We start from the raw sequence: 12,397 nt of genomic DNA, 5'->3' as shown, positions 1-12,397 counted from the left end.
GGTGGGGCCGTGCAGCTGGTCGTGGACGCAGGACGTGGGGCTGTGCTGGGACCCGAGCCCTGACCCATGCAGTGTCCTGTCCCTGCCACACCGGCTGCTCCTGGGAAGCAGGGGCGGGGGACCCCCCCATCTCTGGGTCATCGTGTCGTCACTGGGCGGCTGCCCTGGGGCAGCGTGACCACCGCGCCTGCTCCGTGTGCAGGAAACTACACCCTCTCGAGCGTGCTGCCCACGGCCCCCGACATGGCGCAGCTGAAGGAGGGCGTGAGGTCCGTCGCCGGGAAGCTGTCCGTCTTCGCTAACGGAGTCATGACCTCCATCCAGGTCCGTGGGGCTGCGGGGCGGGTCTGGGGAGGGGGGTGGGCTCGTGGTTGTGAAAATGAGGCTGGGGCCACTCTTCATTCGCAAGGAAATTCGATTTTACATCACTGATCTAGACGTTTGCCACGTGTGACCCAGGACATCATGAAAGTCCAGTTACCATTTCCTGCTTGTTTAAACTTTCTAATTTATGACCCTAGGGGAATTGTTACAGGAATTATCATGGTCCTTATCCATCCTTTCCTATGTTGGAACAGAAATATTAAGAAAGTAAAAATGACATTTTTTTATCTTTAAAAGGTATTCTATGCATATCTTTTCCAAATTAAAAAAGATTACATTGTGTATATGCAGTCCTGCTTTTAAATGACGTTTTGTTATGAGCATTTCCGTGTGAGTAAAAATTCTTCAAAACCCACATTCTCTGCCATGGGGATACATGGAATTTACGTCCCAGTTCTCGGCTGGCTCTCGAGAGCACTCCCACCTCCGGGCGGGCCCCGCGGCAGCTGGTGTACAGGTGGGGAGCGCAGGCTCACGGTCATCCTTGTTATTACTTATTGATTACTGTTGCTTCCCACACCTGTGCACCTCCTTTGCCCACCCTGTGTAGCAGCCGAAGGCCGCCCTGATTGGGCGAAAGGCTTCTCTCTGAGCCTTCTGTTCACGTCAGGTTATTGCCGGGGACTCTGTCGCGAGTGTAAGACGTGGCCCCAGTTATTATGCCGAGGTTGTGAGTTCGAGCCTCACCTGGAGCACCAAAAAAAAAGACATGGCCCCAGGAGGAGGGCCTGGTGGGGCCTGGTGCCTGCAGGGTTCCCAGGTGGGGGCGGCCCCGGGAGAATTCCCGAGACCCCTGCTGAGGCCCTGCGGGGAGTGGGCGTCTGGTTGGGAGGCAGAGCTGCTCACGTCCCTGGGGAGCTGAGCCCGTCGGTCCTGCCACGAAGGTGACAGTCCTGGTGACAGATGAGCATCCATCCTAGTCACCTGGAGGTGAGCAGTGGAGGCGCAGAGAGCGGGAGTGCGCCCCTCAGTGAACCAGAGGCCAGGCGCAGCCTCCACCTGTGCGCCTCCGTCCCCTCGCGCCTGCCTCTGGGGCTCCCCAGGCAGAGCCAGGCGGCGGGAAAGGGGACGTGACTCGAGTGTTTGTGACTCTCACCCGGGCTCTCTCTCTCTCTGTAGGACCGCTATGGTTCCTAATCCTGATGTCATGTGCTTCCTGGAGAAATTCCTCGTTAAGGGACCGAGGCCCGCAGACTGCAGCGCAGACGGCCCGTTCTGCAGGTGGCTCTGCTGCCTCGGCCCGCGACCTAGACACAGCTGACGTCACCTTCCCTTTGATGTAGAAGCCTTCTTGTCATTTCTGTTCTGTTACTTCCTGCACATGCCCTCTTTGCCATCCATGCCTATCCTCGCTTTATTTTCTTGGAATCTTTAGTTCCGACATCTGGGGGCCTGGAGACACGGCCCCTCCCACCCCCTGAGAAGAGAGAGCCTTGTGTGGGGGTCTCAGCGTGTACGACCATGGGCTGGGGACTCGAATCCGCCGGTGCCAGCTGGGCCTGGAGAAATGAAATTCACAACAGACATCTCAGTAAAAATGGAGCAAAAAATAAAAACAAAAGACCAAAATGACTGGTGTCTAATTGACAGATTGCTTCATTCATATTTGCACACAGTCAGGTGATTTCAAAATAATGTTTAAAGTCACCTGTCCCCTTGTAAATGGTTTATTTTGTATGATCTATAAATTCAAAAATAATTTCAGTGAGTGCTTTTAACAAACCTAAGTTTTGAATCTATGCGAAATATAAGATCAGAACTCCTTAAGTGCATTTATAAATCGATAGAGTGTTCAGAATTAAAAATGAATAAGGTAAGAAGATACACTCACGGGAAACATTTCAGTAAGTGGGAAAATAGTAATTGTAATTGGGTAGTTTTGTTAATATTTTCTATCTTAATATTTGTTTTTTAAAAATTACAGAATGTGTATAAATAAAGAAAAATAGCTTGGCTGTGTTTTAGACAGCATTGAACATATTGCTCAGAACAGTAAAGTGTATTTGGAATGTGATGAACCAGAAATACAGTTTCAGATGAATATTTTGTGAATCTTTCTTAAAGCTCCAATGATCAGACTCTGAATAAACAGTTGCAGCAGGTGCGTTGCTGACTTTTTTTTACCAAAGTTTATGAGACGAGTGATCGGACATGAGGGCTCACGGGGGGGGGGGGGGGGGGGGCGTTGGTGTGCATTTGAATGATGACACAACTACCGATGGACTTGGTGTTTTGTTTTGTTTGTTAATCTGAGGGTATTTTTTCCTTTTTTTTTTTTTTAAGAAAGGGAGGGAGGGAGGGAAGGAGGGAGAGAGAGAGAAACATCCATGCGAGAGAGGTACATCCACTGGTTGCCTCCCACCCACGCCCCAACCAGGGCTGGGGTTGAACCTGCAACCCAGGCCTGTGCCCAGTGGCCAGGGCTCGCCGGGTCTGTTTTCAATGTACGTTTGGGGCCTGATGTCTCGTCATTAACTGAGAGAGCGCAGGGGGGGGGGGGGGGTCCTTGCTGAAAGTGAGGTGAGCAGAGTGGCATCTTTCAAGCCCAAGGGGCTCTCGTAACAAGACCCCACCGGCGGGGCTTCAACAGCAGAATGCGACAGTATCCGTAGTCCCGGAGGCCACAGGCCCAACCAAGGTCAAGGTGCCGTCGGGGGCCTGTCTCCAAACAGCCCGCAGGAGTGAGGGCAGCGCCCAGCCCAGCCGTGTCCGTGAGGAGCCCTCCCTCGGGGTGTCCTGCCCCCGCGGGCGCCTGGCTGGGTCCGCGTCCCAGGAACCTGCTGGGTTGCGGGTTCAACCCCAGGCCTGTTTGGGGCGCGTGTGGGAGGCGACCAGCACACGCCCTTTCCCGTTCTTCAGGGGGGCGGTGGGTGGCTCCTGAGTGTGCCCTGCGCTTCCCCATCCTCGGGGCCCTCACGGGGGCCTGGGCAGCCGCCCCCCACCCCTGCCCTCGCCAGGGCCGCAGCTTCAGCGCCTGCGGGAGGTGTTTCTGAGCGGAGGGGGCTCACTACCCCCCAGCACGGGTGCCTTTGTGCGTGTGTGTGTGTACATGTGTGCACGCGTGTGCATGTGTGTACGTGTGTGTGTGTGTGTGTGGCCTCAGTGTTGTGTTAGAACAGCGCGCGTGAGTGCTTGCGTAGTGAAGAACACGGCGATTTGACAATCCAAGGGCCAGATGTTTCTGGGGAACGGGAAGCAGAGGGAGGGGGGAGGGGGTGCTCCCGTAGCTCTCACCAGAAAGAATTGGGACGTTTTTATCGCCTTGAAGAGCCGTTGGGAACGTAGGTAAACAGACACACAGGTGTCGGTGCTGCCTTGGAGACCAGGGCGTCCAGAGACCGGGAGGAGCAGCCGGGGCCAGAGCCGGGGCCAGGGCCGGGGCCAGAGCCGGGCCAGGGCCAGAGCAGAGCCAGCCCCACTCCTCCCGGCCCAGGCCTCGGCGCTCCCCAGCGCCCGCTCTGCCGGGACACCAGGCGCTGGTGTGAGCGCCCTCAGTGCTGCGGCGCCGCCCGGGCAGTTCACGGCCGCTCCTGCCCAGCCTGGCCCCAGCGCCCACGGGGGCCCATGACCATACCAAAGAGGCTGCTACGGCGGGTGGACTTGCACCCATCTCCCAGGATGCACGGCGGCGGTGGCAGGGGCAGGACTCGGGCACCCTGGCCTCGGGGAAACCTGCCTCTGGGAGTCGCGGTGACTGACCTCCCAGAGTCAGACTCTGAGGACCCACGCTGGCCCTCCCCAGCCCTGACCGCTGCTCTGCTCTGCGGTCACAGGACCCAGACAGCTGCTGGTGCTGAGTCTGTGGGTGGTTGTGAGGCCACGTGCTCCCCCCTCCCCCCTCCCCCTCCCTTTCCTTTCTCTCCCCTCCTTCCCCTCCCCTTCTTCCCCTCTCCTCCTTCCCTTCCCCTCCTTCCCTTCCCCTCCTTCCCCTCCCCTCCTTCCCCTCCCCTCCTTCCCCTCCCCTCCTTCCCCTCCCCTCCCCTCCTTCCCTTCCCCTTTTGCGGGAAGCCGGTTCCAGCAGGTCATAATTTCAAGAGTTTCATCAAAAGTTTGATGGAACTTGGGGATGCAACAAGGTCTGAGTCACATCTGCTGTCACCTGTTGGGAGTGGCTGATGGCATTTCCCCAAACCTGAAAAGGATGCCTTAAATTGATTGTTTGCTGCCAGACAGCTCAGGGCATCTTAAGCCACATGTTACTGCCTCCTGCTGGCCAAACGCCTGAACAGCGTAGGCAGGTCCCCAAACGGAGGCCTCTGTGTAGGAAACCCTGACCTTTGACGGGTCTGTCTCCGCCTCCCTCGGGACAGTCTGTTAATAAAAAGCATGGGGCCCTGAGACGAGGAGACCTTAGTTCCTTTAAAACTAGGCTCCTCTGACCCCCAAATGCCTTTCAACATTATGCTTCGTCTCTGGACTGAAGTTGCACACAGCCTTCTCCAGGTTGCTGAGCCCTTCTTGATGCCGGAACAAGAACCCCGGCACCTTTCCTCTGTAGTCCTCATCGGGGCCTCCCCAGGCCAGGTGTCTCCCTAAAGCCAGGGCGCCGTGGCAGGAAGGCCAGCAGGGACCTGGCACGGACGGATGGATGGTCAGACGGACAGGGATAGTGGGGAGCAGACACCAGGGGTCGCCGGCCACCAGGCTGGTCTTGCAAACAAGCTCCCGTGGCCCGTCTCCCTCCCTCCCCTCCGTCTGTGCTGGTCCCTCTCTGGGGCCTGGACACACCCCTAAGGCGGCGGGTGGTGGGGACACTGTCCAGCCCCCGTGAGGAGCCCGCTGTGCTGAGGGCCCGTCCTCAGAGGCCCTCTCCCTGACTCGTCCCGGCAGCGCCGCCTGCACCAGACGGGACCTCTGAGCCCTGGCCCAGTTCCTCTCCACCGGCTGCCCCTCCTGTCACCTGGCGGCTGCGCCCTGGTCTCCACCACACCCCGTGGGCACGGGCGCTGCCTCCCTCAGGGCCCGGCTGGGCAAGGTCGTGTGTCTGCTCAGCACCCAGGGCTCCACCTGGGTTTACATCCTCACTGCCGGGCACCCTGCCATCAATGGGGCCCCGGAGCCCCCACTTACTCCTGGAGCCCCCCACCACCCCCCCCTGCCCAGCTGCTCAGCCCAGCTGCTGCCCCCCCCCCCCGCCCCCATTCCCATCCATGCGAACAGCCTGAGGGGCTGTGGCCTTCACCGCCTGAGGATCCCCAGCCCCATCAGCTGGCCTGGGCCCAGCGTCTCTGGCCAGGAGGCCTCTGCAGCCCCGAGAGTCCCTCCTGCAGCCCGGCCCCCACTGCCCGCTCACTGGCCCAGAGCGGCCCCGTGACAGCACCCTGCGCCTTCCTCCCAGCCGAGACCCCCATCGGCTCCTTTCTGCTCCAGAGCCCAGGGGCCTCCCCCACCCCTGCCCCTCGCCAGCCCGGGCAGCCAGCTTCATCTCTCTTTCCTGCCGCTCCCAGCGGGTGCCTCTGCCAGTCAGGAGCCCTCAGAGGGAGGATTAGGAGCTGGTCCCGGGGGTGAACAGGCATGAGGGGTGCAGACACCCTCGCCGCTCACCCCGTCTTGTGGAGAGAAGAGCAGTACCACCACCTCGAGGTGGCAGGGGGGTGGGGAACCACAGGAAACAGCTGAGCTCCCCTGGAGGGGCCCAAGCACACAGTAGGTGTGCAGCCTCAGGCCCTTAGGCGAGGTGGGGTGATGAGGGAACGGGTTCAGAGATGCCGAGGTATTAAAGGGCTTGTTCACAATCACCTGGGGGGCAGGCATGCCCTGCCCAGACCTCCCTAACCAGCCCGGCATAGGAACCCCCACCCCCCACCCCCGCCCGCCCCGAGCTGCGGCCCCAGTGTCGGGGCCAAGGCCCAGAGCTCCCTCTGCAGCCTTCACTCTCGGGCCTGGATGATGGACTTGGGGTTGGACGCAGCCAAACCTGAGATGAGGCGGCAGGGGCCCGAGGCCTTGGAGCCTCCCACCTTGTCCAGGTTCAGCCTCGCACCTGGCGGGCCGGAGGGATCTGAGGACCCGCTCCACCTTGTTTCGCAAACTGAAACCGAAGCCCAGAAAAGCAAGGGCGTCCGGGGTCCAGACTTGAACCCGGGTCTCCTGGCTGTCCCTGGTAAGACGGTCCCCGAGGCCTCTCTCAGCCGCTGCCAGGCTGGGGCAGGCTGTGGGGCTGCGGGCAGGGAACGCGGAAGAGAAACCGGGGATTATCCGGTAAGTGGCCGTCAGAGGGGTTCGAGCCAGGAAACCAGAGCAGTGAGTAATGGAGCTGCCTGACGGGGCGGGACGCTGGGTGCAGAGGCCTGGGGGTGGGGGGGGTCAGTGTGGGCAGGGAGACTTGCGGAGGGACAGATGACTCATGGGAGTCGCTGTGGGGGAGGGCGATCCTCCCCCCCTTCCCACGCAAAGTCCCCCGTGGCTCAGAGCCACAGCGTGGATCCCTTCAGAGTAGAGGGGAGAGTGGCGAGCACGTTCCACATTTATTATCGAGCTTTTACCGGATTTGCAGGGCACCGGGCATCGCTGATTCGTTTCATCCTCACAGTGGCTCTGTGGGTCCGCGCCTTATCAGCTGCCTTTACAAATGGGGAAACTGAGGCACCGGCGGACGCTCACGGACGGGCCAATAGGAAGCCTCAGAGGGACCGGCAGTGACTCCCCCCCCCCACCCCCCCCTGCTCTGCGGCTCCGCAGGGCTCCTCGCCCCTGGGCAGCACCCGCCTGCCCCTTGGCACTGAGCCCCCGGCCAACGCTCCCTGTGACTGTCACTGAGATGAGATACAGGTGACCCCTGAGGGTCCCACACCCTCATCCCCGGGGAGCAGTGCGAACTACCCCAGTGGGCAGTGCCCTGCAGAGGGGGGCAGCTGGGCAGCACACGGGCTGTTTGGATGCCTCCTTATGAGAAAAAAACCCTCAAGACTGAGAACAGCCCTGGCCGGTGTGACTCAGTGGATAGAGCGTCAGCCTGGGGGCTGAAGGGTCCCAGGTTTGATTCCGGTCAAGGGCATGTACCTTGATTGCGGGCACATCCCCAGTAGGGGATGTGCAGGAGGCAGCTGATCGATGCTTCTCTCTCATCGATGTTTCTATCCCTCTCCTTTCCTCTCTGTAAAAAAAATCAATAAAATATATTTTTAAAAAAAGCCTGAGAATATGAAATTAGGTGTGAAAGTGAGTATTAAGAGTAAAGAAGTCACCACGAATTGCAAAACTTGGAAATCCAGTAAATAGCACAAGCAAGATAAGATCCAAAAGAAGCGCCTGACCGTTTGTGTGAGCGGCCTGACGCCTCTACCATACCATGGTCCTGCGTCGTTATTCCCCCATATGCCTCCGGCTGCCTCTTGTAAAATGACAATTCTGTAATAATGTATTTTTCATTTAAAGGATATAAATGCTGCCTTTCCTCCAGCATCTTAATCGGAGTTTTTTCATAGATAATTTGACCAGGCATCGGATTCCCTGCATGCACCTTGGCCTCCTCTGTTTGGACGAAGGCTGTTCCACCAGCCAGCTTCCATTTCAACCTTTGCCCAACACTGTACATCGCTTCTCCCCTTTTACCCACATTCCCTCTGGCCTGGCCTGGGAACCCCTGTTTCGCGGTGGCATACTCTTTGGGCAGCTGTGTTTGGGGGGACTCAGTGGCCAGTGTAGACCACATCAATGTATTCCACTCACCCAAACCTAAAACCCCCTGACCCCACCCCCTTGAGCTGAATTTCCAAAATGCCTGTGCTCACACCCAGAGGGTGACGTGGGAGGGGCGGGGTCGGAGAGGGTGGGAATGTCTCACTACCTCACATTTGCAGAAGCCTGTGGCCCTGGGGCCTCCAGTTGGCTGAGGGCCTGTCGTAAGGTTGGGGCTTCCCGGCTTCCCAAGAGTGTCCCCCTGGCTCCGTGCTGTGGTCACTTGGTCAAAGAAGTTCGAGAAACTTTCCCTTTGTGTGGCTCAGTGGTTGAGTGTCATCCATGAGCCAAGAGGCCACAGTTCAATTCCCGGGCAGGGCACATGCCCGGGTTGTGGGCTCCATCCCCCATGTGGGGCGCGCAGGAGGCAGCCGATCCGTGATTCTCTCTCATCACGGATGTTTCTGTCTCTCTCTCCCTCTCCTTTCCTCTCTGAAATCAATAAAAATATATTTTTAAAAAGTAAAGTAACAATGATATTTCTAAGAGAATTAAAGAAGGAGCAGCTTTCCCATCAGACCCTGGGCTGCGTTTAAGGCAGAGCCACACCGTGTCTTACCTCCAGCTGAGCGGCCAGCAGCAGAGCCTGGCGGTGCCCCGGGCCTGCCCCGTGGTGACCGCCAGGGCCCATCCCGTCCAGGCGAGAGCCTTGGGACCTCCGGGTGGCCTGAGGCAGAGCTCAGAGGCAGAGGACCCCGCGCCACGGTTAGAACTGAGCTGCTGAAATGTCTTCGCAGGACAGGGCGTGGGGGTGCACTGGTGACAGACCCCAGGAAGGCTGGGGTCCACGGGGACTCAGTTGCAGGTCCTGTCCCGGGCCCAACACCTTCGAAAGGGACTCGCCAGTGCGGGAGGAGCTGCTCAGGCTCACGGATCTCTCTAGACCAGAGAAACATCAGCAGGGCGCCCACAGCAGCGCCCACATTGTGCCTGGGGAGCGGGTCTGTGGGCCGGGCCTGAAGCCGCTGCCTGAGAACAAAGCCAGGAGTTGGGTTACAATCCAGGGCCCCCGGCCAGGCAGGCTCAGGCCTGGAGGCGGTTCCCACCCGCCAGCCGCCAGCCGTCTCAGAGACCACACCTGAGTCCCTTCCGTGGGGCAGGCCAAGGCACAGCGGGCAGAAGGCAAATCCAGGGACAAAAAGGGCTGGGAGGGGGCAGGCGGCATTCCATTCCGGTGCAGGGCTGGGCACCGCCTGAGCGCCCGCGCCCGGGTCGTCCTCTCGCCTTCCAGGAGCCAGGGAGGGCCTGAGCCACCGGGACGGGGGTCAAAGGCCTGAGCAGGACTGACCAACTGCACTTGACCCTGACAGAAACCAGCGCCCTGGCCCGTGAGGTTCCCTGGAGGCCGGGCTGCAGGGTTCCCTGCCGACCAGCGGGCCCAGCAGAAAGCATCGCCCTAGCGACGGGGGGCGGGGAGGCTGGACCGCAGACCAGAGAGGCTGCTGATGCCTCGGGAGCCGCACGGCCTCTGTCGGGGAGCCTCCCAGTCTCTCCAGGGTCAGGGGTCAGGTGACGGAGGCACCCCCCCAGTCCCTGTGGGTTTTGCCTCAGCCGTTTGTGCAGCTGCGTTGCTGCCCATGGACAGACAGAGAGAAGGGGAGACCCTGGAGGCGGTGCCAGGGGGGCGGGGGTGGGGTGGGGAGAGGAGAGACTTGGACAGGGGCCTGGGGGGTGAGTATGTGGGGGCGGGGGGCGGTGCTAGGGAGAGAAAGAGGAAATGGGCGAAGTGCTGGGTGGTGTCTTACCTCTTGAGTCTCCTGTGAACCTACGTTATTCACCAAAGCTCTGTTTTGTTTTATGGGGGGAGGAAGATTGTGACAAATGTGCAGGCGGCCTCCAGGGGGGTGAGTGAGACCCCATGGAAGGGCTGGGCAGTGGAGTTGGCGGGGCGGAGGGCGGGGGAGGGCTCGGAAACAGCTGGAAGCAGGATCTCTAGGGCCAGCAGTGTCCTCCCTGGGTCTCCAGCCCCCGGCTTCGTTCTCCTCACTAGATCGCAGCTTCACCAGGCAGGGGCGGGACTGCCAACAGCATCTCCCGCTACAGGAGCCCTACTGGCTCCGGGCTAGAATAAACTCCCAGAAAGGGCTCTGATTGGCTTTGCCCCAGTCAGGACCCGCCCCCTGGCCAATCATGAGCAGCCTGAGGGTAGAGTCATGTGCTCCTGTGGGAACCACACAGTTGGGTGGGGTGTTCCTGGGGAAAGGGGGGGGGGCCGGGCAGCAGAATGGCAGGTGCCCTCCAGAGGGAGGTGGAAAGCTGCCTGAGCATTGCTGTGTGTCAGGGACTTGCGGGTCTGCAGGAAGTCACAGAGCTGGGGGGCTGCAGGTCCACCGGGGCCTGGTCAGGCTCCGCTCCAGGTCCACGGTGGCTTCCGGGCGCCCTGACTTTCACCCACTCATGCGGGGTGGGGTCCTGCAGTCCTGGGAGAGGGCATGGCTGCCCCCCCCCCCCACTGCCTGCATCTTTTTTAAAAAATATAGTTTATTGATTTCTTACAGAGAGGAAGGGAGACTTAGAGGGATAGAGAGTTAGAAACATCGATGAGAGAGAAACATGGATTCAGCTGCCCCCCGCACGCCCCCCACAACCCAGGCACATGCCCTCGACCGGAATTGAACCCGGGACCCCCCAGTCCGCAGGCCGACGCTCCATCCGCTGAGCCAAACCAGCCAGGGCCCCGGGCCTGCATCTTTAAGAGAAGCCAGTGCCCTCCAGCTTCTCCTGGGCGTGCAGGAGGCAGCCGATCCGTGATTCTCTCATCACTGACGTTTCTATCTCTCTCTCTCCCTCTCCCTTCCTCCTGAAATCAATAAAAATATATTTTACAATTATTTTTTTTAAAAAGACACGGAGGTGGTGGAACAGCAGTTGCGTCGGCGGAACCACACTGAGGGCCACATGGGGGGCCACGGGCCTGGTGACAGCCCTGCCTCCGCTCTGCGCCTCCCCCGGCATCTCCTGGGGGCCGGACCTCAAATGCCTCCAGAGAGCAACACTGCGGCGTCTGACAGCCCGTGCTGTGCCCTCGGGGTGAGGGAGGGAGGCAGGACCTGGCCTGGCGGCAGGAGGAAGCTCGCAGGGGAGCTGCGATCGGGTCGAATCCCGAGTTAACAAGGTCACGGCCGTCTCAGGTGGTTCTGCGGGTGCCGTTGCACGGGCGTGGGAGCCGCGGCGCACGGGGACGGGCAGGGCGCGCTCAGGCGAACACGGACCCTCTCCTCGCGGGCTCTGTGCTGGGTTAGCCGCCTGCGGCTCCTCTCCACTGCGCCCTCGCCGGGCACGCGCACGCGGCAGAGATGCTGGTGACTTTGTCCTGTTTGTCACTGAGAACCAAGCCCAGGAGAGGAGACAGTGTGTGTCTGTCTGTCTGTGTGTGTGTCTGTGTGTGTGTCTGTCTGTGTGTCTGTGTGTGTGTGTGTCTGTGTGTGTCTCTCTGTGTGTGTCTGTGTGTGTGTGTCTCTCTGTGTGTGTGTGTCTGTGTGTGTGTGTCTGTGTGTGTCTGTGTGTCTGTGTGTGTCTGTCTGTGTGTGTGTGTGTGTGTGTCTCTGTGTGTGTCTGTGTGTGTGTGTCTGTGTGTGTGTGTCTGTGTGTGTCTCTGTGTGTGTCTCTGTGTGTGTGTCTGTGTGTGTCTCTGTGTGTGTGTGTCTGTGTGTGTGTGTCTGTGTGTGTGTGTGTCTGTGTGTGTCTCTGTGTGTGTGTCTCTGTGTGTGTGTGTGTCTGTGTGTGTCTCTGTGTGTGTCTCTGTGTGTGTGTCTGTGTGTGTCTCTGTGTGTGTGTCTCTCTGTGTGTGTGTGTCTGTGTGTGTCTCTGTGTGTGTCTGTGTGTGTGTGTGTCTGTGTGTGTGTCTATGTGTCTGTGTGTGTGTCTGTGTGTCTGTCTGTGTGTGTCTGTGTGTGTGTGTGTCTGTGTGTGTGTCTCTGTGTGTGTGTGTCTGTGTGTCTGTGTCTCTGTGTGTGTCTCTGTGTGTCTGTCTGTCTGTGTGTGTGTCTCTGTGTGTGTGTCTGTGTGTCTGTCTGTCTGTGTGTGCTTATTAACTGCCCTGTTGTTTCAACAGAGAGAGGAGAAGCTACGTGGACGCCAGCTCGGAGGGAGCACCCAGTACCTGCAGTGACCCCGCGACCGCGGCCTGTGCACAGGGTCTGCGCGCTCTTCGTCACCCGCGAGGACCTGGGGGGGCGGTGAGCAGTGGGCCCCCGCCTTGCTCTGGTGGTGAACGAGGTGGGGGGCTGGGAATGTCTTGTTGGCAGGCCCACGTGGCCCCACCCACAAGCCCCAATGCCACCCGCAGGGGTCAGCCCCAGTGGGGACTTGGGAAATCTGGGATGTGGTGGTT

The 12,397-nt window shown here is 59.6% G+C and overlaps 1 protein-coding gene across 2 annotated transcripts in view; it reads left to right on the top strand.

Moving 5' to 3' along the window:
- The window catches only part of ARFGAP3 (ARF GTPase activating protein 3), a gene marked incomplete at its 5' end in the record, with an annotated part of 46,041 nt that extends 43,555 nt beyond the window's left edge, over positions 1 to 2,486 (top strand). For both annotated transcript variants that reach the window (XM_081081442.1, XM_081081443.1), the window contains 2 exons: positions 203 to 324; positions 1,504 to 2,486. In XM_081081442.1, the coding sequence (XP_080937568.1) occupies positions 203 to 324; positions 1,504 to 1,521 (140 nt within the window). In that variant the 3' untranslated portion in view covers positions 1,522 to 2,486. The remainder of the gene's footprint in view (positions 1 to 202; positions 325 to 1,503) is intronic.
- Positions 2,487 to 12,397: the final 9,911 nt, after the last annotated feature.

Source organism: Myotis nattereri, assembly GCF_964212035.1.
Source record: "Myotis nattereri genome assembly, chromosome: 2".
NCBI classification, from domain to species: Eukaryota; Metazoa; Chordata; class Mammalia; order Chiroptera; family Vespertilionidae; genus Myotis; species Myotis nattereri.
The sequence above is the reverse complement of the archived record's forward strand: the minus strand, read 5'-3'. Positions and strand labels throughout refer to the sequence as shown.